Raw genomic sequence first — 24,587 nt, forward strand, 5'->3', positions numbered from 1 at the left:
GGCTGGCCACATAGAAATGAGTGAAGCAAGTGGATTGTAAACAACAGGGAGAGGTGAAGACTATATTAAGTTGGAAGGATTCAAAGTAATTTTGAAAAACCACTGTATCAGCAAACATGAATGAGTAGTGATTTTGACAGCTCCAGTGCTCAAACTTTACATTAAGTAACAGGTAACCATCATGGATTTTTTTTCTTTAAAACTAGGAAAGTGATCAAAATTCATTTTTTATAAAAATTGCCAGCTCGTCAAAATGGCAATTTTGGTAAAAAATGAATTTTTTCATTTTTGTTTTGTTGAATAGAAATTATAGAGATCAAGGGGATATGAGGTGGAGAATATGGGCTGTACTGATTTGAAGATTTGAACAAAAAGTTGCTGGTCCAAATTCAGAGATATTGGGTTGCATATGAAAACAAAGTCTTCTACCAAACCCTACATGTTCTCACTCAAAAGTGGGAGTTGAACAATGAGACCACGTGGACACAGGGAGGGGAACATCACACACCAGGGCCTGTCGGGGGGTTGGGGACAAGGGGAGGGAGAGCATTAGGACAAATACCTATTGCATGTGGGGCTTAAAACCTAGATGATGAGTTGATAGGTGCAGCAAACCACCATGGCACATGTATACCTATGTGACAAGCTTGTATATTCTGCACATGTATCCCAGAACTTAAATCTTAATAAAAAAATTCAATATAACAACAACAACAAACAAAGTTTTCTGTGTATAATAGAATGATGGAAAGAATGATTAAGGAAAACGTGTCGTTTCTGGCTTAAAAATTTTCATTTACCAAAAAGAGAGTAGTGAGAGCTAAAGTCGCTGAAATCTCAGAGGGAAACTAGTAAATCAGGGATGCACTGTAGTTTGGTAATTTATACAAAATACTTGCAGAGAAAAAAACCTCAAAAACTTTGGGCGGTGAAATGGGATGGAACAAATGGCAAAAGGATGCTTACTGTTGTTACTCTGCAGGGAACTTACGTGATAACATCGTTTAACGTCTTTTCAGCACTTCTGGATAGGATTTATCCATTAGCAAAGTTACCGAGTACATAATATCTGTTAGGTGGTGTTTTATGCATGATTTTTAGTGGAATTTGTTTCTAGGAACTGGGGATAAAATAGAGAACAAAACAGACAATTCCTACCATCCATGGAGCCTCCATTCTAGAGGAGGAGACAGGCATAAACCTTATATAAAATCAGGTTATGGAGAGCAAACAGAGAGTGAATTGAGTCTAGGAAAGAAGAGAGTGTGAAGTGAACTAGGTATGTAGTATCTGAGGGAACTAGAGTATGGGAAATGTGATAACTGTACAAAACATGTTGAAAGACAGTGCTTGGAGACCTAAAGCTAACAGAATTTGGAATGCAAGAAGGGAGTGTTGACAAGAGAAATTCAAAATCACCCGTGTTATGAGTCTAGAGTGATGAATGCTTGCAGCAAAGTGATCCACTAGGTTTGAATGAACTGAATTTGAGATTTTAGTGAGACATCCAAGTCTATCAGTATTTCTCAAACTTTCGTGGGTGTCAGACTCACCTGGAGTACTTGTCAAAAATCCCAAGGTTCAGACCAGGACCTTTTCCTTCATCCAGCCTGGGCCTTTGTGTTCTTTATTAGCTCAGTGGGTGGTTCTGACACACCAGTGTTTGAGAATCACTGGCTTAGACAGCCACAGATAAAAGTCTGGAAAGAAAAATTGAGCAAAGGCTAGAGATGTATATTTTGGAGTTTCAAAAAGGTATTAATTGAAATGTAGGGATGGGCTTACTCTCCCAGCTGGTGAATATAATAAGGAAGGGAAGCCATAGGACAAGATTTGGTTGTATACATGTAGGTGGTGGGAAGACAAGGAGGAGCCTGAAAGAGGGACACAGGAATTATTCAGCATACGGGGAAAGTGCAGAGAGCTCAGTTTCCCTTTAATTGAAAGGTGGGCTCTCTGGAGACAAAGCCCTCAGGATTACCTTATCACTGACATTGTGCTAAGCATTTAATCGACAATCAATATTTGTTTATTGCATAAGTCAATGCATCCATGAATGGCTAATAAGAAATTTTTAGAAGGTAAGTAGTCATATCACATGTAGTGGCTGAGGTCAAGAGACTTGAAACCTAAGGGATAGCTAGTCGATTTAGTCAGAGGAAGTTATTGCTATGCAAAATACTGGGTAATTAAGTTTAAGCAGTGAGTTTAGGCCCTCTAGTCATTTGTAACATTCATCTTGAGCTGTGGATGAGCACTGTAATAGCAATAAGATATAAACACATCTAATATACACACATATGCATGTGTATACCTTGTATGCACATATACATGTAAAAGTGTAAATATTTAGCTCTAGGGTTTTCATAGTGTTCTGTGGTTCTGTTAATGTTCTGGAGCTGTTTCCTTCAGTCTGCAAATCTTGTGGGATGAGGTGTGTCTCAGGAGTCTCAAAGGTTGTAGAGAGCAATCTATCCTCAGGAGGTTGGAACATAGACAAAAGCAATGAGATTCCAAGGACATGTCTCCAGTAAGCTAGATAATCCATTTGCCACCTTCAGTTTTTCAGCGATTGCTCCCCAAGAATAGATATGACTTCTAGAGATTGCATAAAAATGTAAAATCCTATTTTAAGATTTGTTTAAAGCTTTTTAATTCCAGACACACATTTCCTTTGAAAGTATAAACTTTAGTGTCATAAAGCAGAGATGCTTATTAGTCAGCTCTCTGGGATCTGCAGATTCGTAGATGAAACATCCGACCTTTTTTGTATGTTGAAATGTCATGCCCAACGGGATCTTAATGAAGATTCATTTATCCTTTTCACACTGTTAAGGGTGGTCTATTGGGGATAGAATTATCTCAGTCCACATAAACAGAACCCATTACTGCTAATGGAAGTTTTCCACGTGGCCATGGAGGTGAATAGGCATTGAAATAATCTACATCTAGACTTTCACTGTCATTTTTATTTAACTATTTTAAGATTTCCATGATGCTCTCTTTTTGTGACCAAATGCTGTTTGACATTGTCTGCAGGTATCTGGTGATGGGTCTGAGGTTGTAACTTTAACAGGTGTAAGTATTTCTTTCCTCTGTTTCAGCTGGAAGTTTTGAGAGTGAAATATTCACAGCCATTAAGAGACCTCCAATTTAATTTCTCAACATGCTTATTCTATAGTTCACATTCAGTCCAGAGCACTGGAGGAACTGAACAAGCGGACGCTGTAGACATCAGATAGCTGGCCATGGTGTTGGCCATGGCGTCTCAGGATGCTCAGAACTTCTTCCAGCCTTTCTCTTCCTGGATATCTCGGGTTTATGAAGCTCTCCAGCAAGCAGGAGATGTGTTATCTGCTTCGCTGGTTAACATAAGCAAACAAGACTCTAAATTGAGTGACAAGCTAGATCAGGACTTAGATAATATTCAGATTCAGGAAACATACTTTGAAGTTGAAGAGCAAGAAAATGATTGGAGTCAAGAGGATGCAAATTCCTTGTTTCTGGAAGTGGATCATTTATCATGTTGTAATAGTGATTTGCAGGACTCTGCCCAAGGTTCAAGCCCCAGGCTTAGCCAACATGCAAAGGACTCATGTTCCACAATGTCCCAGTGGCCCAATCAGGCCAGTGATGATCACAAGTCACCACATGTGCTTTCTTCTATTGCTGAGGAAGAGCATCACCTTGAAAAGCAAAGGAGTGGCCTTCAACATGGCTTTGACAGCCAGCTCCCTGGTACTTTAGAAACTGTTAATGGAAAAAAGCAAGGTAAGCTAGCCAGTCATCATTTTCTCTGGGTTCCTCCGAAAAGCATTTCTACTTATTTTATTTTGACTTGGTTTTAGTTATATGGATCTTATTTTTCTCTCTCTTATACCTTCCCACATACTGGCTTCTGATTGAGAGATACAATCCTTAGGAATATTTTCAATACATAAAACTTCGGAAGATCCATGTTTGGGAGTTCCATATTTCAAAACAATAGTTCTGAGCAAGTGAAATGGTGAAAACGAGTCTGTGGATTCTGTTTGAGAAGCCCCTTGTGCACATGTCATGCTTTTAAAAATATCTTGTAAAATGTTCTTTTTTTCTTCTAGGTTAGGAATTTCTAGATGTTACTATATTATTCAGTGTGAAATCCTGTGCAAAAAGCCATACTTATTGCAGAATTTTTAGTTGATAACACTCCAAGAACACTTCTCACAGTGTTTCACTGAGACGTGATGTGAGATGACAGTGGATAGGAAATCTTTGAAATAAGAATAGCTTGATTTTCTTTTAGCTCTGAATGGTAAGGACACATTTAATAAAAACTGCCTATAAAGATTTATGCTGTGAGAACTGAGCACATGTTGGGTCTTCAATAAATGTATAATGAATATGATAAAAAAGTGTAATTGACTCTCTACAAGTAGCGGTAGTGTGTCCCAGCATGAATTTCTCATGCCTCTAATACTCTAACCTTGAAGTAAGGACATTCCACCTGGATAAGGGACAGAGGTAAATGATACGGACAGAAGGGAGTTGGGTATGGGTGCGTGACCTGTAGTTGTGATGCACACATAAGTCACACAGATTGGTGAATCAATTATGTGATACAAGGTTATTAATGTCCTTATTGTTGGAGACAGCAGACTTTTCTGAGTACCTCCTAGTTCATTCATTTTCCAGGATTCCTATTAGCTTTGTCTTTTTAGGGAAAAGTTTTATCCAGATATATGAAATCTTGGCATACAAGGAAGCAATTTCACATTTTTCTTATAATTCTTGATACTCATTCAAATTAAGGTAACATTGAAATGCTAGAATAAATTGGTAAAAATGAGGTAGGCTGATATTCTTTCTGAACCTGATAAACTACGGATAATTGCAATTTTGAGTCTTTTAAAATTGTCTGTAGAGTTATTCTAGAAATATCTGGGCCAGCAGTAGAATTTCTTAGATTTGAATTGAAATTTTGATTTCTGTTTTAGAAAATTCTTGAAAAGGTTGAACTATATTTGAAATTAATGTAAATTTGGCTTACCACTGATTTTGCTAATTTTTGTAATTATAAAATCTAATGGCAATAAAACAATTGTGTCTATTTGGCCCTTCAAGAAATGCTTATGCACTAGATTGGAGCCTTCAGGAATGTAGGGACCATGCCATAGATCATCTCTGTTTTTTTAACAATGAGCACAGTGTTGGGCAGGAGATGGAACAGCAACAAGAAAAGCTAACAACGTTAAGAGGTAGATAATATTATTATCATTTTACAGTTGAGAAAATTGATGGTGAGAGAGTTTGAGAACCTACCCAATATCCACATTTATTATAGGAAGAAGCAATCTCATTCTAAAATTTACATGTACATATATTCTCTTTTTTTCCTTTTTAAAGGTATAATTTACTATAACAAAATTCATCCTTAGTGTATAGTTCTGTGCTTTTTGACAAATAGACATAGTCTTGCAACCACCGCAATCAAAGTATAAAGTGGTTTTGTTATGTCAGATAATTCTCCTACATTCCTTTTTAGTCAATCCTTTCCCTACTCCAGCCCCAGGCACGTGTGGATACATTTTTAGTTTCTGTTGTTTTATCTGCTTCAGAATGTCATGTAAATGGAATTACACAGTTTGTTGTCTTTTGAGTCCAACTTCTTTTACCTATCATAACGCATTTGAGATTCATCCATGTTGTTGTGTGTTTCAGTAGTTTTCCCTTTTTAATGGCTGAATCATATTCCATTGAATGAACGCACCATTTTGTTGATTGATTAGGGGAGGAATATTTTGGTTGTCTCTAGTTTTATTTATTTCCAATATCAAATGTCTATTATTTCTTTTTCCTGACTGATTACACTGGATAGGACTTCTACTATCATGTTAAAAAAGACTAGTGAGAGTGAATATCCTTGCCCAATTTTAAACAGTGTAAACACTTTCAGTCTTTCACTATTACTTGTAGTAGTTAGGTGCAGGATTCCGTAGATGCTCTTTATTATGGTGAAGAAGTTCCCTTGTATTCTAACTTCTTGGGAGTTTTTATCAAAAAAGGATGCTAAATTCTGTCAAATGCTGTTTTACATCTATTGAGATGATCATATGACTTTTCTTGTTTAGTAAGTTGAAATTACACAATGTTTTGAAAGTTGAACCAATTTTGCATAGCCTGTATAAAATCCACTTGGTCATGTTATGGTATTCTTTTAATGTATTACTGGGTTTGATTTGTTAGTCTTTTGCTAAAGATTTTTCTCCGTTTATTTTTGTTAGGGATATTGGTCTGTTGTTTCCCTTGGAATGTCTTTGTTTCTGGGTAATTCTGACATCATAAAATGAGTTGTGAAGTGTTCCTGCTTTTCTGTAGGCTTTTTAAAAATTTATATATAATAATTATTATTATTTTTTGATGTTTGTTAGAATTTTTCAGCGAAGCCTTCTTAGCCTGGGATTGTTCTTTGTGGGAAGGTTTTGAAACAAAAATTCAATTTATTTAATAGATATAAGAGTAACCTAGTTATTTGGTTTTTTCTTAAGTGATTTTTTGACACTTTGGGTTTTTCAAGAAATTTTTTCATTTCATCTATGTTGTTGAATTTATGGATATATTAGTTAATTATTACTTTTTAAATGTTGTTAGAATTTACAGTAATTTCTCCCTTTATTTCCTGATATTGTTATTTAGTGTCTTTTTTGTTGTTGATCTGTCTGGCTAGAGGATTATCTATCTGTCTATCCACCTACCTATCTATCTGTGTTTTTTTCCAAATACCTCATTTTTTGTTTTATTAATTTTTCTCTGTTGTTTTTCTGTTCTTAATTTCATTGATTTCTGTTATTTTCTTTGTTTTTTTTGCTTTGGAAATAATTTGTTCTTTCTTCTTTCCTTTTATGATGTATAAACTTCCCTCTTAGCAGTGCTTTAGCTGCATCTAATATTAATATATTTTATTTTATTTTCATTTGATTAAAAATATTTTCTAATTTCCCTTGTTACTTCTTTTTACTGCGTTGATTATTTAAAAGTGTGTTGGTTAAGTTCCAAATATTGGGAATATTTTATATCTTTTGCTGTTGTTGAGTTCTAGTTTCATTACATTATGGCTTGGGCACATACTTTCTATTATTTTAGTTTTTAAAAATTAAGGTTTGTTTTATTACCCTGTCCTAAAATTCACGTGCACTTGAAAAGATTGTATATTCTGTTATTGGAGAGAGTATTCAATAAATTATGAGTTGTTTGAGGCTGCTTTGAAGATTTTCTAATACTTATCTCTCAAATTTTTTTTTTTTTTTTTCCTACTGATTTTGTTTTGTTGATCACTAAGGGAGTAGTATTGAAGTCTCTAATTCTGATTGTGGATTTGGCTATTTTAAAATTTCTATAAGTTTTTACTTTACATAGTTTGAAGCTCTGTTGTTAAGTACATACACATATAAGAAATATATATCTTCTTGGTGAATTGACCTCTTTGTCATTATATAATATACCATTTTTATCTCTGATAATATTTCTTGTCCTGAACTGTACTTTGATATTAATACAGCTACTCCAATTTTCTTTTGATTAGTGTTGACACGATATATTCTTTTCCATTCTTTAACTTTAAACCTATTTTATATAGTGAGTTTTTAGTACATAGCATATAATTGGTTCATACTTTATAATTCAATCTGCCAAGGTTCCACTTTTAATTGGTGTATTTTAACTGTTTATATTTAATATAATTAGTGATATTGCTGAATTAAAATATATCTTCTTTCTAGATTCATTTCTGTTTGTTCCATCTGTTCTTTGTTTCCTTTATCCTAATTTTTTCTGCTTTCTTTGTATTGAGTATTTTTGTGATTTCATTATATATTCACTCTAGGCTCATGCTAAAAAAAGCTTAATGGTCATCCAAGGATCCCTAATGCATGTATCTTTAGTTAACTTCAGTCTATCTTGAAATAATACTGTACTATTTCATATATAGTTTGATAGTGTTGCAATAGTATACTCTCAATTCTTCCTGCTTACCTTTTGTTTTATTGATGTCATATATTTTACTTTTATACATGCAGTAAACATATAATACACTGATACTGCTTTGCTCTAGACTATTGATTATCTCTTAGAATGGTTAAAATAAAAAAAAAAAAAAAAAAAAGGCTGAGGTGACAGGATTGCTTGAGCCCAGGAGTTCAAGGCTGCAGTGAACTGTGATTGTGCCTGTACACTCCAGCCTAGGCATGAGAGTGAGACCCCATCTCTAAAAATAATTTTAAAAAACGCTTCTCAAAACTAAACACAATTTAAAAAGTGAAAACATTATATTTACCTCATTTATGCCACATGAAGCACTCTTTAACTTTGTGTATATATGCCACTAATGAATTATCTCAACTTTTCTTTGAAAAATGTTTGACATTTATATTTGAAAATATTTTAGGTATTTTTATTTATTACCTTCATGTATTCAATTTGAAGCATTCTTCATTTTAACATTTCTTATATTGTGTATATGCTGCTAATGAATTATGTCAGCTTTTGTTTGTCTGAATAAATTTTCTTAATTATTTGAAAAATATTTTAGCTAGGTATAGATTTTTGGTTGACAATCATTTTCTTTCAGCACTTCAAGATTGCCATTTCACCATCTTATGGCTTGCATAATTTTCATATGAGAAAAGCTGCTATAATTTTTTCCTTTATTTTTCTGCATGTATGTGTGTTTCTTTCACTTGGTACTTTCAAGATTTTGTCTTTATCTTTGGTTTTCAGCAGAATGTGTATAGGAGTGTTTATGCGTGTACATGCGTGCATGTGTATGTTTTGGTATTTGTTTTTCTTGTGTTTTCTAAGCTTATGAGGTCTTTGGGTTTAGTGACTTTCATAACTTTTGAAAAGTTTTGGTGATCATCTCTTTAAATATTTATTCTGGTTATACAAGTAGTAGGTTGTTCGATATTATCCCATAGCTCTCAGATGTCTTTCTTTGTTGCATTGCTTTTTTTCTTCTTCTTTGTATTTCAGTTTGGGTAGTACCTACTAACATATCATCTTCAAGTTTACTAATATTTTCTTTGACAGCATCAAGTCTACAAAAGCATGTTTTATTTCTGTTACCATGTATGTCATTTCTAGCATTTTGATTTGATGGCATTTTAAAATAGTTTCAGTCCCTCTGCTGAAATTCCTCAATTTATGCACATTTCCCCCTTTCCATTATGGCTTTTAACATATTTACTACACATATTTTAAAATTCCTTGTCTGATAGTTCCAATATCTGAGTCATACTTGAGTTTGGCTTTCTTGATTGTTTTGTCTCTTGACAGGGTGTTTTTTTGTTTGTTTCTTTTTTGTTTGTCTTGTAATTTATGATTGAAAATAGAACATCATGTGTAGGAAAAGTATGTGATATTTTTTGCCTGGAAGTGAGCAAGTCTGTTCTAATGCAAGGTGTTTAGTGTGAGAGGGTTGAGTCAGTTTAGTCAGCATTTGAGTTGGGTTTTTGTTTTGTTGTTATTGTTCATCTCAGTGCAATACAGGCTTCACAATTCTCTATTACTACATTGTGTTTAGGGTAGGGGCTTATACGTTGCATGATTTTGTCAATATTGGCCCCATCTTTAACATTGTTTCTTCTTTTTGCATATGCATCAGAGAGTGTCTCTCTTTTCAGGCTTTTGTCCCTTTCCCAGGAAAAGCCTGTTATTATGCATTACTTATTGTTTGCTAGTGTGATGTGGTTGAGTTGGTTGGAGGTTGTATTTTCTGCTGTTCTAGAGTGCCCTTCATCTTAGGCAGTTGCTGTGTTCCTATGTTTTGGGGTTAGGACATTCTCAGTAATCCTGCCTCTCTCCCCAGAGACAGGGGAATCTATAGTGGTCTGACCTCAGGACTTTTTCTTGCCCTGTCCCCAGGGATAGAAGTGTTTATTCTGTTCTGTTCACTCACCTTAATGTGTCTTTATCTGTGGTCTGAAAGGAACAGGATTTGCTATTTTGTTAGTCTATTTTCATGCTGCTATAAAGAATTGCCTAAGACTGGGTAATTTAAAAAGAAAAGATATTTAATTGACTCATAGTTCCACAGGGCTGGAGAGGCCTTAAGAAACTTAAAATAATGGCAGAAGGACAAGCAAACACGTCCTTCTTCACATGGTGGCAGCAAGAAGAATGAGAGCTGAGTAAAGGGAGAAAGTCCCTTTTAAAGCCATCAGATCTGGTAAGAACTTACTATTATGAGAATAGCATGGGGGAAACTGCCCCCATGATTCAATTACCTCCCACCAGATCCCTCCCACTATGCATGGGGATTATGGGAACTGCAATCAAGATGAGATTTGGGTGGGGACTCAGTCAAACCATATTAGCTACCCTTCCCCAAGTGGCCTAAGGCTTTTGCTTCATAGTGGAAATTCAAGAGCAGAATATTGGTAGGGCTTCTTACTTTGCCTGTAGTAGCCATTGTTCCTCTCCCTGATGACTATATCATGACAGCAGCTTTCTCTGTTCCTACTCTCCACCTCGTGTTTCTTGTGAGTACCTGGTGAGCTCTGTGAAGACCTTCTAAGTGGGCTTGAATTTCCCTTTGGTTTGTGACTCCCATGGGTTCTGTACTTCTGTGCTAGTCCACTTGGCCTTTAGCAATAACTGGAAAATATTAGTTTGATTCTTACCAGCTTGTTTGAATCTAGTATCTGACCCTTGCAAGCAAGTGCTTGTGTTCTTTCTCTCCTTGAAATAAGTTGCCTCTTTTTAACTTTTGGATTAGTTGGGTGCTTTATGACTTCAGCTGCCTAATAAGTTTAAGAAAATATGTCATTTTACAAATTATCTAAATTTTATTGTTGTTTAAAGAGTGGGAGCATTATTTCCAACTGTCTATATCTTAAGTGGAAGCTGGAAAATAGAGTTTATATACTTTACACTGTGAAATTGAATTGGACAGTCTTATTAAACTGGGTAGCATGTGTAGGCTGAGGGATAATTGGGTAAATAACATATTGGTCTTCCATTAAATAGTTCCGTAATGTGTAAGATATATATAACCAATCCTATAAAAAAGTTTGTGAGAAGTTATACTTACGTATATAATAACTTTTGAGATGATTTTGTCAGAGGTGATCAGATAAGGTTCTTGTGAGGATGAGTCAGAATTTACTAGGTGAATGGAAGGAGAAAAGCCTTCCAACTGAAGGAAATGTCATGAATGCTGACATGTAAACAAACCTGACATTTTCAGAGACGAAACATCAGGCTAGAGCCAAGGCTATGATTGGGAAAGTCTTTGTTTTTTGTTTTAAGAATTTAGCCTTCATCCTGTGCATTAGTCCATTTTCACACTGCTATAAAGACATCCCTGAAACTGGGTCATTTCTAAAGAAAAATCTTTAACTGACTCACAGTTCTGCATGGCTAAGGAGGCCTGAGGAAACTTACAATTATGGCAGAAGGTGAAGGGGAAGTAAGTAATGTCTTACTTGGCAAAAGGGGAGATGGAGAGGGAGAGAGAGAGAGGGAAAGAGAAAATGCAAAAGGGAAGTGCCACTTTTTTTTTGTTTGTTTGTTTTTGGGTTTTTTTTTTTTTTGGGACGGAGTTTCGCTCTTGTTACCCAGGCTGGAGTGCAATGGCGCGATCTCGGCTCACCGCAACCTCCACCTCCTGGGTTCAGGCAATTCTCCTGCCTCAGCCTCCTGAGTAGCTGGGATTACAGGCATGCGTCACCATGCCCAGCTGATTTTTTGTATTTTTAGTAGAGACAGGGTTTCACCGTGTTGACCAGGATGGTCTCGATATCTTGACCTCGTGATCCACCCGCCTCGGCCTCCCAAAGTGCTGGGATTACAGGCGTGAGCCACCGCGCCTGGCCCGGGAAGTGCCACTTTTAAACCATTAAATCTTGTGAGTTCTCCCTCTCTATCACAAGACCAGCATAGGGGAAACTGCTCCCATGATCCAGTCACCTCCCACCAGGTCCCTCCCTCCACACATGGGAATTACAATTCAAGATGAGATTTGAGTGGGGACATGGAGCCAAACTATATCATCCTGTAAATGGTTGGAAATCTTAGGAAGATCTTAATCAAGGGTGGTACCCAAAGAACTCTGATATAGAAGGATAACTTTAGCATCAGTTTGGAAGCTAAATTAGGGGGAGAGAATATGTGTTGTGGAACTATTATAGTAGCTTGTAAGAAGGAACCTGTGTAAGAGAATACAAACATATAAAGAGAAATTATTATTTTGCCATTGCTCTGCGAAAAAGTCATCTCATAAAGAGAGTCTTTGACATGGCTCTGGCATGCAATGTGGTACCACCTCATTACAGTAGAGGTGGAAGACCAGGTTCCCCTCTTGGCCTCTTTGACCCTTGAAGTGGTGCTCTTCATGAATGCTGAGTTAGGTTGGGAGTTCCATCTCCTCATATGGTTTTCACTGACCCCGAGGTGCGGGTGGCCTTGTTACCACTGGGTGCTGGTGAAAGTCTTGGGTCTCTACTAGACCTCCTCTGACATCATGATTGGGGAGGGGGTGGCATGACTTCCAGGTGGGGTGGAAGACGAGATTTCCCAGATGGTCCAGTGACACTGTTCTGGTGGGAGATACTCACCTTTGGCATCAGGGATGAAAGTTCCCATTCCTAGCTTGGTCTTGCCTGGCATGCCTTGAGAATATTGGGGTACCTCATTACAGATTGGTGAGGATGGAAGTCTAGGTTCCCTATGTGGTCTTGTTGTCATGCGTGAAGATGAGGACACAATTTTTTTCTGTGCTGTTTGGCTGGAGTAAAGCAGTTCCTACCTAAACATTTTTTGTCTTACTAGGCTGCCCCTTTCCTAGTCCTTGGGCAGAGAGAGCAAGCCTTTATTGAGACTTTTGTTTTGGTCAGTGTACACTGGCATTTTTGTGTTGCCGGCTTCTTCAGCTTCAGTCTGGGACATATGAGGTAAAAAAAAAAAAACCCAGGGAGCTCACAATTGTGTTGTTCCTTAAGTTCTAAGGTTCCTGTCCATTCTGCTGCTTATCTGTACTTTGCAGTCTTCTGATCTCTGTTTTATAGACAAGGTCTAGGGTTTAGGGTGGTACTTAGAGGAAAGAAGAGGGAAGAGTATGCTCACTTTATCTTCCTGGAAGTCTTCACATTAGTCCTAAAACAGTATTACGACTTTGAATTCCACCCACTTCTTTCCATTTCACAGGGAAAATAACAGCAGTAGAAAATGATAAAGAGTGGTGTGAGTGTATAAGTAGATATGAGGAGGAACATTTCTCTATAAAGAGAGGTGTTATACTATGGCCCCTTTTAACCAATCAAATATGTATTGAACACCTACCATGTACAAAGCACTGTGGGAAACAGACAAGTATATACAAATATAAGCCACAGGCGTTTCCTGCAGACTGTGCAGAAGCCTGTATCACTTGTTTATTCTCTTCCAGAGGATGCAAAAATGTTTTTAGTGCCCTGGCTCTGTGGTGGCAGTGGGAATTGGGAATGCAGCATGGGCTTAGAATGAGACAGCCTCGGCCCAATTCACTCACAACTTCATAGATGGAGGAGCTTGCCTAAATTGCCTCTAGAGAACTTCCATTTCTCTGTCTCTCAATGATGTGATATAGCCCACTAATTTACTTCAAATGCCTTTTGGCCATTGAACAAAAGCTCTTATTTCTCTTTCCTCCAAATATTTAAATATCCTGAGGGCCCTATAAAACTAGTATATGTGACTGGACTCTCAGCTGTATGGAGATTAAAACACCTGTTTTTTTTTTTTTTTTGGCTTGTTTTTGGATTTTGCTGATGGGTTAACAGTCTCAAAGACTCCTCCTGCACTTATTTGTTCCTTATACCATGGGGTGATGTAAGCCATAGTACATGGCTGCTCTGCAGTCTGCTGAAAAGAGGTATTAGGAGATACGCTAGGGAAAAGCAGCATTTTAATCAGCGATTTGTGTGCACGTCTTAAAAAGCCTTGTCAAGCTAACTTTTCCCATTTAACCTTGAATTCTTTTCATAATGTTGTATCTTGATTTTATGTTTCTTAATGTGCCATATTTTTCTCCACAATAGATTTTAAGCTAAATTGGCCCAAAACAAGAGGGATGCTGAATGCTTTTTGTAACCATGGAAACATTTCTGGGCACTTACTGAGGACCTGATTGCCAATAGTAATGTAACAGAGAAAATAGATACACTTCATTTAGCAGTTGCTGATGATTAAGAGGCAGAGAGACTACTTAGAGTGTCATTCCAAGATAGGCTTTTTGGTTTAAAGACTCAAATCCAAAACACCACCTTCTCAGCAGAGAAGCAGCTATGGCACCTTTGATATGTGATGGGAAGGAGTTCTAATTGCATTTAAAAATCATCTTTGTTTTCAGTTTTTCACCTCATGCTTTTTTGAAGCTGTTTTTTAACCACATATATTTGTTTCCAAGAAATATGCTCACCATTTCCTGAAATAGCCTGCTAATGGAATTAATGTGTTCCAAGCACATTGGCATATAGAACTTTAGAAACAACCTCGGAATGACTTAAAATATAGAACAATAGGCTTTGAAATCATGGTGATATTTGACTTTTCAACCACATTACTCTGTCGGGCTAATGTCACATGGAAGGGAAAATCCTACAGTGTTCTTAGTTGTTGATTGATTTCAACCCTTTGTTGATTGAAGGTATTTTCTTTTTCTTTTTTTTTAAACAAGCAATTAGCTGGGAGGTATTTTCCTCTGTCAACATTCTTGGGATTGCTTGTGGCAATTAAGACTAAATGGTATCAGATAATATAATGCAGCTGATTCACAAGTCACAGGCCTTATCTTTTCTACAGGATGTGCTATTGCACGTGAAACATTGCATTCCACCTTTCCTTCCTTTGCAATACTGGAACTTTGCTTTTCCATTACATAAGTCCTTTCTTGAAAGTAAGCCCATGCCTAGTTAAATTTATCTTCATTTGTTAATCCTTCATTTGATAGTATTTGCCATCATGTTTCTTGGTTATTCAGAATTGTGCACGGAAAAAGTTTTAATATTCCGTGACTGCTTCAGAATCTGTTTTCTACAAGCTTTATAAAGTTAATTTTCTTGATATTTTGATTTGCATGTTTTAGCAAAGGTAGTTATTAATGAACATGTTAGCAGCTGACGTGCAGTTTTCAAAGCCTTGATGTTTAAAGCGAGAAGATGATTATTTCCATTGTTACTTATTTTGCAGTTTTGTGCCATTTTTGGAGGAAATTTCAGGCATATAACTTCTGTCCTATGTGGACAGAAGTTAGAATATGTAGGATATAAATGATCAGACTGTGGATTCAATTTTTACTTTGACTTCTGGATGTTGTTATGAAAGAATGGGGGAATATTTGAAGGACAGATTCAAAATAAGAAAATTAAGTCTTTTTTTTTCACCATTCGTACCATAATTGGGAATGGATTAGAGGAATTAGAAGCAAGTTATCCTCCAGATAAGCTTAAATTCCATTTTAACAATTCTCAAGGAATAAAAAATTTTCTTTATTAGTGGAATCATTCAATAATAATTTTTTTTAAAGCTCAGAAGTTTTCCTTGCCCTATAAAAAGTAAGAGCAGGGATATCTTTTTTTTTCAATTACCCAGGCTAAAGGGGAAGAAATCAGAGCTAGGCAGGAACTACAAACTTAATAAGATCTTTCCTCGTTTATCTTATTTATTCTTCCTGAGGAAGATTCTTACCTGTGTGTTTATATGTTGTTTATGTATTTCTTTATAAAAATATCATGGAGATACTATCATCTTCTTCCCTCTTCCATTCCTTTTTCTTTGGTAAATCCGTTTTCTTTTCCCCCTGGTATCCTCTTCCCATATCCACCCCTGAGGAGAGTGAGTCTTGTTTCTGAAAGGAGGCTTATAGTGGGAGGAGTTTCTGAAATGTTGTTATAAGTTCTTCATCTCTTTGACCTCATGTTAATTATGCTAAGGGGTGGTCTGGGTCATTGCTAATGGAGCTCTTAGTGCCCTTTACATTTCCTAGTTTTTAAGTTTATGAAATGTTTTAAAATATAGAGTCATAAAACAGAGTCATAAATCACCACTTTGCTAAATCTTAGCATTTTATCATCTTTAATTCAGATTTATTTTAAAGAAGTCATCCAGGACAGAGGGAATTGAAATCTCCCGAGAAGCCCTTTTTGTTTTCCTTCTTTTCTCTACTCACTGGGGTAAAACAAATCTAAATTTGGAAATTATGATTCCCATTGTGTTCTGTTCTTTTGCTGCAAGCATATGTATCCATAAACTACATGTAACATAATTTTGCATGTTTTAAAACTTTATAGAACTGATATAACGCTAAACATATTATTTTGCAACCTTTTTCCTTCCCTCTCAATGTTACATTTTTGAATTACGCAGATACATGTAGAGTTGTTTTATTTTTACTGCTACATGGTAGTCAATTGTATTAATTAATATACCATTTTTCCATCCTTCAGCTAATGAACATTTATTTCTAAACTTTCACTATTAAAAATGATTCTGCGATATAAATATCTCTTTGAGCACATATACTGGAGTTTATTTAGGTGGTATATATGAAGAGACAGACAGTCTTCCACACCTCTTTCTTAAACTAGGTAGTTTCTTCCCTGGTTGAGGTCTCTTGAATAAATTTCCTTCCCTTCCCCTGCTTTATACTTAGGTGGTTCAAATTGGCTTCTTTTCCCTGTCACCACGAGAGTCATAGTCAATAGAGAACTTAAGGCATTAAAAGAATCTAAGTATTATAAGTTGTCTGTGTGTTTAATGACAAGTTTAAATAATGAATAAATGAGAACAGGGGAAGTGATTCCAGATTTTAGGAGGATTACAGGCTCCTTTGAAACCTTAATGAAAGTTACAAACTTACTTAGGCAGAAATTGACATCATGACATAACAAAAAAAATTGATAATGACATTTGATGGGTTCATGGACTGCCTGAATTTCATCTGTGTTAATCCAGATTAAAGTTAACCAAGTGTACAAGATGAAACTAGTAATAATATAGTCAGGAGTCAATCACTGTACCGTTCGTTTTCAATTTGGCTTTTCTAGAAGATAAAATTGGAGAAATGCATTGGAATCTGTGCTGGTTCTCAAACTAGTATCTCTCAGCTCAAATCCATTCTTCTAGATTTGGCTTTGGATGTTGCATTTAGAATTCTGCAAACCACCATTCTCTTTTGTTGGCAGGATTCTCCTAGGTTCTTCTATGCCCAAACAGTAAAAAGACACTGAAAGATGGGAGAAGGTGAGACGTGACTTCTTTATTCCTGTTTTACTCACTGTCCCTATTGGGGTACTCCAGCTCAGCCCTTCACTCTGCTCTCAGCAGTTTGCGTTCTAGTTTGTAACTTCTTTCAGTGATCCAGAACCAGCCCATTGCAACCCACTCAGAGGAACAACACCGGTCAGACAGTTTCTCCTCCTCAGATGTCTGAGCCCAATTCTGTGGCACTTCCGATGTCTGATAATTTGCTTCACTTTTGAGTCCTCAGCCCTCGGGGTGGTAGCTGCTTCATGCAGCTAATCTCTGGCCTATTTCCCTGTTCTTCTTCCTATTCATTTGATTTCCAATACCTGTAAAACCAATTCCGTATGTTAAGTTGCCTCTGTTGAAATAATTTTTTCTTCCCTAAAATTTGACCAATAGTGTAAGGAAAGTATTGTCTAAGCATTTGTATAGATCTTAAAAATAGTCTATTTTAATTGCGCAAAACCTAGATTCTGCAGGTAAACTGAGACTTTATGGAAATTATAGGTAACTGGTGAAGCAGACATCTATGTCTTACCCATATCTGATATTCACCAGCCAAACAAATAAATATAACGTGTCAGGTGATCAAAAGTGCCATGTAGAAAAATAAAGCAGGAAAAGGGGGTACAAATTAATTGGATGAATGCTACCTTAATAGGGTGGTCCTATATTTTATAGGATGACCTCTCTGAGAAGGCAGCATGTAAACAGAGACCTGAATGAAGTGAAGATGAGAGCTGTGCAAATCTTTGAGAAAAGAGCATTCTGAGTATAAAGAAAAATAAGTGGACTCCTGGGATGGAGTGAGGAGTGTTTTGGTGTTTAATTGATTAATAAGCTCGTGCTTATTAGCATCTGGTCATTGGTAATACCATCCAGTTGTTACTCTGGAATTTCTGCTATCCTAGAAAATTCCTAATGTTTAATAAATTTTTACTGAAGGGTATCAGGTATAGAATCATCATAGGAGACATTGTTGTTCATGGAAAGACTTTGAGAACTTTTATTTATCAAAATTTTTTTTTCAGGGGTGGGGGTGAGGATAAACAAAGTTGAAACATCAGGCATTATCTTCTTAAGCTGTAATATCAGAGCTTATTTCCAAACCAAAATAAGAACTTTACGTTCTTATGGGGCTACTTAATTTTTGTTTTGATCTCACAAAAAGTAGCCACTGTAAAACCCATGTACAGAAAGCTAGAAAACTGTTCTTCAGCATTTAGATGCATAATGACCAGCAGTTACTTCTACTGGAGTCTGCTAAATCAGTTTGTACATGAACCATGATTTCTTACCCTTAATATTTGCCTCTGCAAAGTTGGATTTATTCTTAGCCATAAAGTGATGTAGAGGCAATATTGCTTATGTCCCTGAAATGATGCTATTTATACAACTGAACAAAACTAAACTCAAATTAGGAATCTCTTGGTTTCTTACAAGCAAAGATAAAGTAAGGCATGAGCTCAAGTAATGTATGAATCTGGGAGTAAATCTGTTTCATGAGGAGTTCTATCCAGAAGTGCAAATGTTATCTTCGGGACCTGGTTTCTCCCCTTCATCCCCAGTTTCTAATCTCTGCTTCATCTGTGTTGGCTCAATTCTCAAGCTCCATGCATAGTCAGATGGTTGCCAAAACCTCCAGGTTTATATCCTACTAGGTTATAATCCAGTGGAGGGGAAAAAAACCCACTTTCTGGCAATGAGAAGAAAATTCTGGAATTAGCACTAATTGGCTTGGTTCATGTGGCTTGACTTGAATTATGTGACAGACTTTAGCAATCACTGAAGCCAGGGAAATGTGATGTTCTCATTGGCCAGGCCTAAGTCACCTGCTACTTCTGGTGTTTGGGATAGAGAACTTAACCAGAAATGACCTGAGAGTGGAGGAAAGGTGATTTACTAGAAGACAGTGGTGATTCCAAAAATGGAAAGAATAGATACTGGTATCAAAAAAACCACAGCAAGGAGTCAATGCCATTCATAGACCTCTCCACTGCTTTGACAATGGATGCTGGTTACAAGCCTGTTTCAAGGAAAAGACTAGATTTTTTTTTGTTTTACCGCATATATATCACCATAGGACCCCAAACACCTGTTTCTCAGTGCTTATGTACCCATGTCTGCCACAAGTCAGGGAACACAATAGATTATTTTTTCATCATCTGTCATTGCTGATTTAGATTATGGCTTTTCTCCTGCATGTTAAAAAAAAATCTCTCTAATACACCTTTTTAGACTGGCATCACCATATAGGATATGTATTAGTTATCTATTCCTGCATAATGTATTACTACAGATTAGTGGCCTAAAACAACACACATTTTATTATTTCACAGTTTCTATGGATTAGGAATCCAGGCATGAGTTAACTGAATCCTTCACTTAGGGTCTCACATGGCTACAATCAAACTATCAACTGGGCTGCATCCTCATCTGAAAGTTTGACTGGGGAAAAGTCCACCTCTGAGCTCTCTCAGGTTGTTGGCAGAATTGATTTCTTTGTAGTTATAGGACTGAGGGCCCCAGCTTCTTGCTGGCTGTTGGTTGGAGGTCACCCTCAAACCCTGGAGGCTGCCTGTGGTCCCAGAGGCTACCTTGCCACATGGGCTTCCCCAGCATGTCTGCTTGCTTCATCAAGCTGGAGTCTGATAGCAAAAGGAATCTCATGTGATGTAATCATGGTGTGATATCTTATCACCTCTGCTATATTCTACTGGTTAGAAGCACAAGTGCCATCAACCCTGAAGGGGGAGGGGCACCAAAGGCATGGGCACTAGAATGTGGGGCTCAGGGGGGACTACTTTAGCATCTCCTTACCACAGGAGTCTATATTGTGCATTTAAATAAATAGAGAAATTGCACAAAAGGTGGGAGCTACTTACATGCCTTCATATGAGTTATTTACTCTTATAGATTTTTTTAAATGAGGAAATTATATTTTTGTCTTAAAAGGCAACTTTTACTTTGCCTTGGCTAGTCTGCAAATGGTGAGTCCAGGAAGTGTTCTTATGAAGATTTTGGTTACAAACTAAATCCATAGACTTGAATTGATTTTGAAGCTGTGGAGAGAGTAAAAGGACTGCGGACTCCGCAGGAAAACTCACACTAGCATGTGCATTCTCACGGAAAGTGCCTAAGACAAGAGACTTGCCAGGAAAACTCACACTAGCATGTGCGTTCTCACGGAAAGTGCCTAAGACAAGAGACTTGCCAAGAGTCCTTATTGATTTTGTAGCTCACTTCAGGTGAAGACCTTCTCCATTGCGAACGGTAGTAATAATAAATATACAATAATAGGTATTTAACAACCTTAACTGTAGTGGTTATCTATATATATGGTAGTTAACTATGTTACAACCTTAACTTATGGTAGACCTTTTATGTACATCATTGAAATATTATCAAGTATATCTAGAGTGGTGGTAGATTATTATTTTTAAATAAAAGGTAACTGTTTTAGGGAGGTTAAAGAGCTTGTTCAGTGTTACTAGTTGGCAAAGAAGCTGGGTTTTAAACCACATGTGTCTGACTTAAAACATCAAGGCATTCTCCTCATTGTGGTGGTTGTCCCAAAGGGGTTTGGCGTGCCTCCACTTCCATCCCATGCCTTTGCTACAAGAAATTCAGCTCAGCAGCTACTTGCAATGAAAAAATTCCTGGGCGTTATGGTTTCTGAGAGTGGACTGAGACATTCCTAGGTTGAATTTAAGGAGTTTATGGGAAAATAGTCTGTATTTGCTGTCCCCACTTTCTCCTGCCTGCTTCTTCATTCACTGCAGTTTAGCTTCTATTCTATCACTCCCATGGGCATGGTTTTTGTTTTTGTTTTTTTTTTTTTGAATTGCCAGTGACCTCCTGAATGGTTTAGTCATAAAATCAATCTTCCACCCCTCTTCCTCCAACTTTACCTGACTTATTTTGACAGTTACAATGGTTGACTATTTGGCCGGGTGTGGTGGCTCACACCTGTAAACCCAGCACTTGGGAGGCTGAGGTGGGCGTATCATAAGGACAGAAATTCGAGACCAGCCTGGCCAATATGGTGAAACCCCTTCTCTACTAAAAATTCAAAAATTAGCCAGGTGTCGTGGTGGGTCCCTATAGGCCCAGCTACTTGGGAGGCTGAGGCAGAAGAATCTCTTGAACCTGGGAGGTGGAGGTTGCAGTGAGCCAAGATCATGCCACTGCACTCCAACCTGGGAGACAAAGCAAGATTCCATCTCCAAAACAAAAAAAAAATTGTTGACTATTCCCCCCATGAAACTCATTCCTCACCTGGGTTGTAGACTCCACTTGTTCCTGGTTTTCTCCCTGTCACACCTGGTCATTCCTTTTCGTTCACCTTCCCTTGCTTGTCCCTTAAATATTTGGTTCCCTGTTATGCATCCTTCCATGACTTCTGTGACAAATCTTCATCTCTAGTTTGGACTTCTTTCAAACCATGGGTTCATAGATCCAGCTGCCTTCACATGGATGACAGCTGTCACATACATGTTTACAAACATAACTAATCATTTTCCTTTCTTATTTCAGTTATGGGAATCCTGTTTTTAAAGTAAGATACAGGTCCGTCTCAATCTCTTATCCTTCACAGCTCCTGTGATTCTGGCTCTGCTACTTGTAGCTGTCCAACTCCTCCCTGTCCCTATTACCTTCATTCAGATATGCATCCTTTTCTGCTTGGTCTTTTCCAATAATGTCCAGAGTATAATGGCATGATCTCAGCTCACTACCACCTCTGCCTCTTGGGTTCAAGCAATTATCCTGCCTTAGCCTCCTGAGTAGCTGGGATTACAGGCACCCACCACCATCGCTGGCTAATTTTCATATTTTCAGTAGAGAGAGGGTTTCACCATATTGGCCAGGCTGGACTCAAACTCCTGATCTCAGGTGATCTGCCTGCCTTGGCCTCCTCCCAAAGGGTGGGGATTATAGGCATGAACAACTGCGCCCAGCTGGTTTATCTATTTTTATGTTATTTCCATCTTTTATTCATTCTTGAGTTTCCTCCTCAGAATGTTCGTTTTAAACTCTGCATCAGATTTCATATCTTCTTGTACAAAAAGCCATCCAGTACAACTTCCTTTGAAAGATACATAGCCTTCAATGATTTACATCTACCATCTTCTAGCATCCTAAAATTCTAAGTACACCTCATACCTAAAACCTTTGGCTTCCTCTCCCCAAATATGTGCCTTCCTGGTGAAAACTGCTCATCTCTCAAGAGTCATCTCTCGAGAGTCATCTCAAGCAGCATTTTCTCCAGGAAGCCTTCCTTGTCTTCTTTCTCCAGCTTCTGTTGCATTCTACATATTCCCCTCCCTGCCTTTTTCTGGCAGTTAGCTTCTTCCTCTTCTATGTTCCAATAGCATGCTACATTTCTCAATAATATAGATTTTATATTATATCTAAACTTTTGTATAAGTAACCCACTCAGATCTGTAGACTCTGAAGGGTTTATGCTTTTAGAATAATCTTTACATTGCCAGTATGTAGCATAGCGTAAGTTTCATGAATGAAGAAAAAGAATGGCTTAATGAAAGAACGTAAACCTGATCTTAGCTGTCACCACTGTATTTCATCATCTTCTGAAAAATGACCAGTGTAAATATCCTACAAACACTTTTAGATTACAGATTTTTAGAAGAATGTGGCCAAAGTTCTTAACATTTTTGACATTCTGCGTGTGGCTTATGAAGACATAAGGCAAAAAGACAGCATCCTAAGACTTGACTTGACCTCCTCCCAACATTAATGAGGTCTTAAAAAACAAGTGCTATGATCTGAAGGTTCTTGTGTCTCCTCCACAAATTCACATGTTAAAACATAATTCCCAGCGTGATGATATTAGGAGATGGGACCTCTGGGAGATGATCAGATCACAAAGGCAAAGCCCTCGTGAATGTGATCAGTGCCCTCATAAAAGAGGCCCCAGAGAGCTGCCTTGCCTCTTCTACCATGTGAGGACACAGTGAGAAGACTTTGTCTCAGAAGTTGGCCCTAATGAGACACTGAATCTGCTGACACCTTGATCTTGAACTTCCCAGCCTCCAGAACTGTGAGAAATAAATTTCTGTTGTTTGTGAGCCACTCAGTTTATGGTATTTTGTTATTGCAGCCTGAACAAACTAAAATAAGTGAAAATAAATTTTGACTCTTATTGTGTCAGCCTTCACTTTTAGTTGTTAATTGTTTCTCTGAGATATGAGGCAAGACATCTGAGTCCTTCCCCTGGGATGGTCCTGGAGCTCTGGTTGCACAGGTGTGGCTAACCTGCTATAACTGTGCAGAGCAGCAGTGAACTAACCTGTTTCAGAAAACTTGTCAATAGTGAAACCATTACAGTGTCTCCTGATGGTTCTGGCAACACCTCCTGAGCATGCTCCAGGAACCAAGGATCAAGGGAGCTCTTCTTTGGCACCGCAGCTGTGGAAATGAAGTCATGATGTTTCGGTTTCCATGGCACAGCCCCAAGTCATTTTCACAAGAGGTATCCTCCTGTTAAAAAAATTTTTTTGCAAAGATGAGAGAGATGTTATACATACCAGAGAGGCACTATTATTCAATATTACTGCTGAAGAATATGTAACAAGGTCATCATGATTTGAGTCTGAAATAATTCAAATACATTTTTGCTTTAAAGTTGTGGCATTGATTATAATGTGATTCTTGTCAATTTATAAGTATTTGACCCCTAAATATGCTTTTGTAACTGCTATGATTTAATCTACGTTAACTTTATATCATTATTAGTGATGTACATATTTGAGCTCTCCTGCTAAGCTGTGGACTCTTTAGAACAGGGATTATGTATTATTACCCATCCCTGTATCCCATCACCACTGTGTTTAGTACTGTGATTTGCCTGTGCTAGATTCATAATAAATATTTCACAACTTACGTTAGAGGGAAGGTTAAATTTTGCTGAGATTCTGCTATAACTTTGTCAGGCAAAGTAGAAGACTTGAGGAGGACATGCCAAAAGAATCTTAGTGGCATGCTCTTTTGGCTTGCTCTGTTTTAAGGAATTTTTGAATTAGGGGAATTTAAAAACAGAAAATTTGTGAAAACTGATATTCATCAAATACTGGTTTTATTAATAATTCTTTTTTTTCCCCCATTTATTTATTTTATTGTATTTTAGGTTTGGGGGTACATGTGAAGAACATGCAAAATTGTTGCATAGGAACCCACATGGCAGTGTGATTTGCTGCCTTCCTCCCCATCACCTACATGTGGCATTTCTCCCCCTGCTATCCCCCCCAGCTCCCCACCCCCCACCGTCCCTCCCCTATGTCCCCCCAACTGACCCCAGTGTATAGTGCTCC

General features: G+C 37.4%; 1 protein-coding gene across 3 annotated transcripts in view; it reads left to right on the plus strand.

Annotated features, from left to right (window-relative positions):
• Positions 1–24,587, plus strand: part of SYT16 (synaptotagmin 16) — a 275,419-nt gene that overhangs the window by 172,740 nt on the left and 78,092 nt on the right. The window contains exon 2 of one of the 3 annotated variants that reach the window (XM_017533948.2): positions 3,105–3,771. The exons of the other annotated variants lie outside the window; for them this stretch is intronic. Coding sequence (XP_017389437.1) covers positions 3,249–3,771 — 523 coding nt within the window. The 5' untranslated portion in view covers positions 3,105–3,248. The remainder of the gene's footprint in view (positions 1–3,104; positions 3,772–24,587) is intronic. 3 annotated transcript variants of the gene reach the window in all.

The sequence above is a fragment of the Cebus imitator genome, unplaced genomic scaffold, assembly GCF_001604975.1.
Source record: "Cebus imitator isolate Cc_AM_T3 unplaced genomic scaffold, Cebus_imitator-1.0 Scaffold83, whole genome shotgun sequence".
Lineage (NCBI taxonomy): Eukaryota > Metazoa > Chordata > Mammalia > Primates > Cebidae > Cebus > Cebus imitator.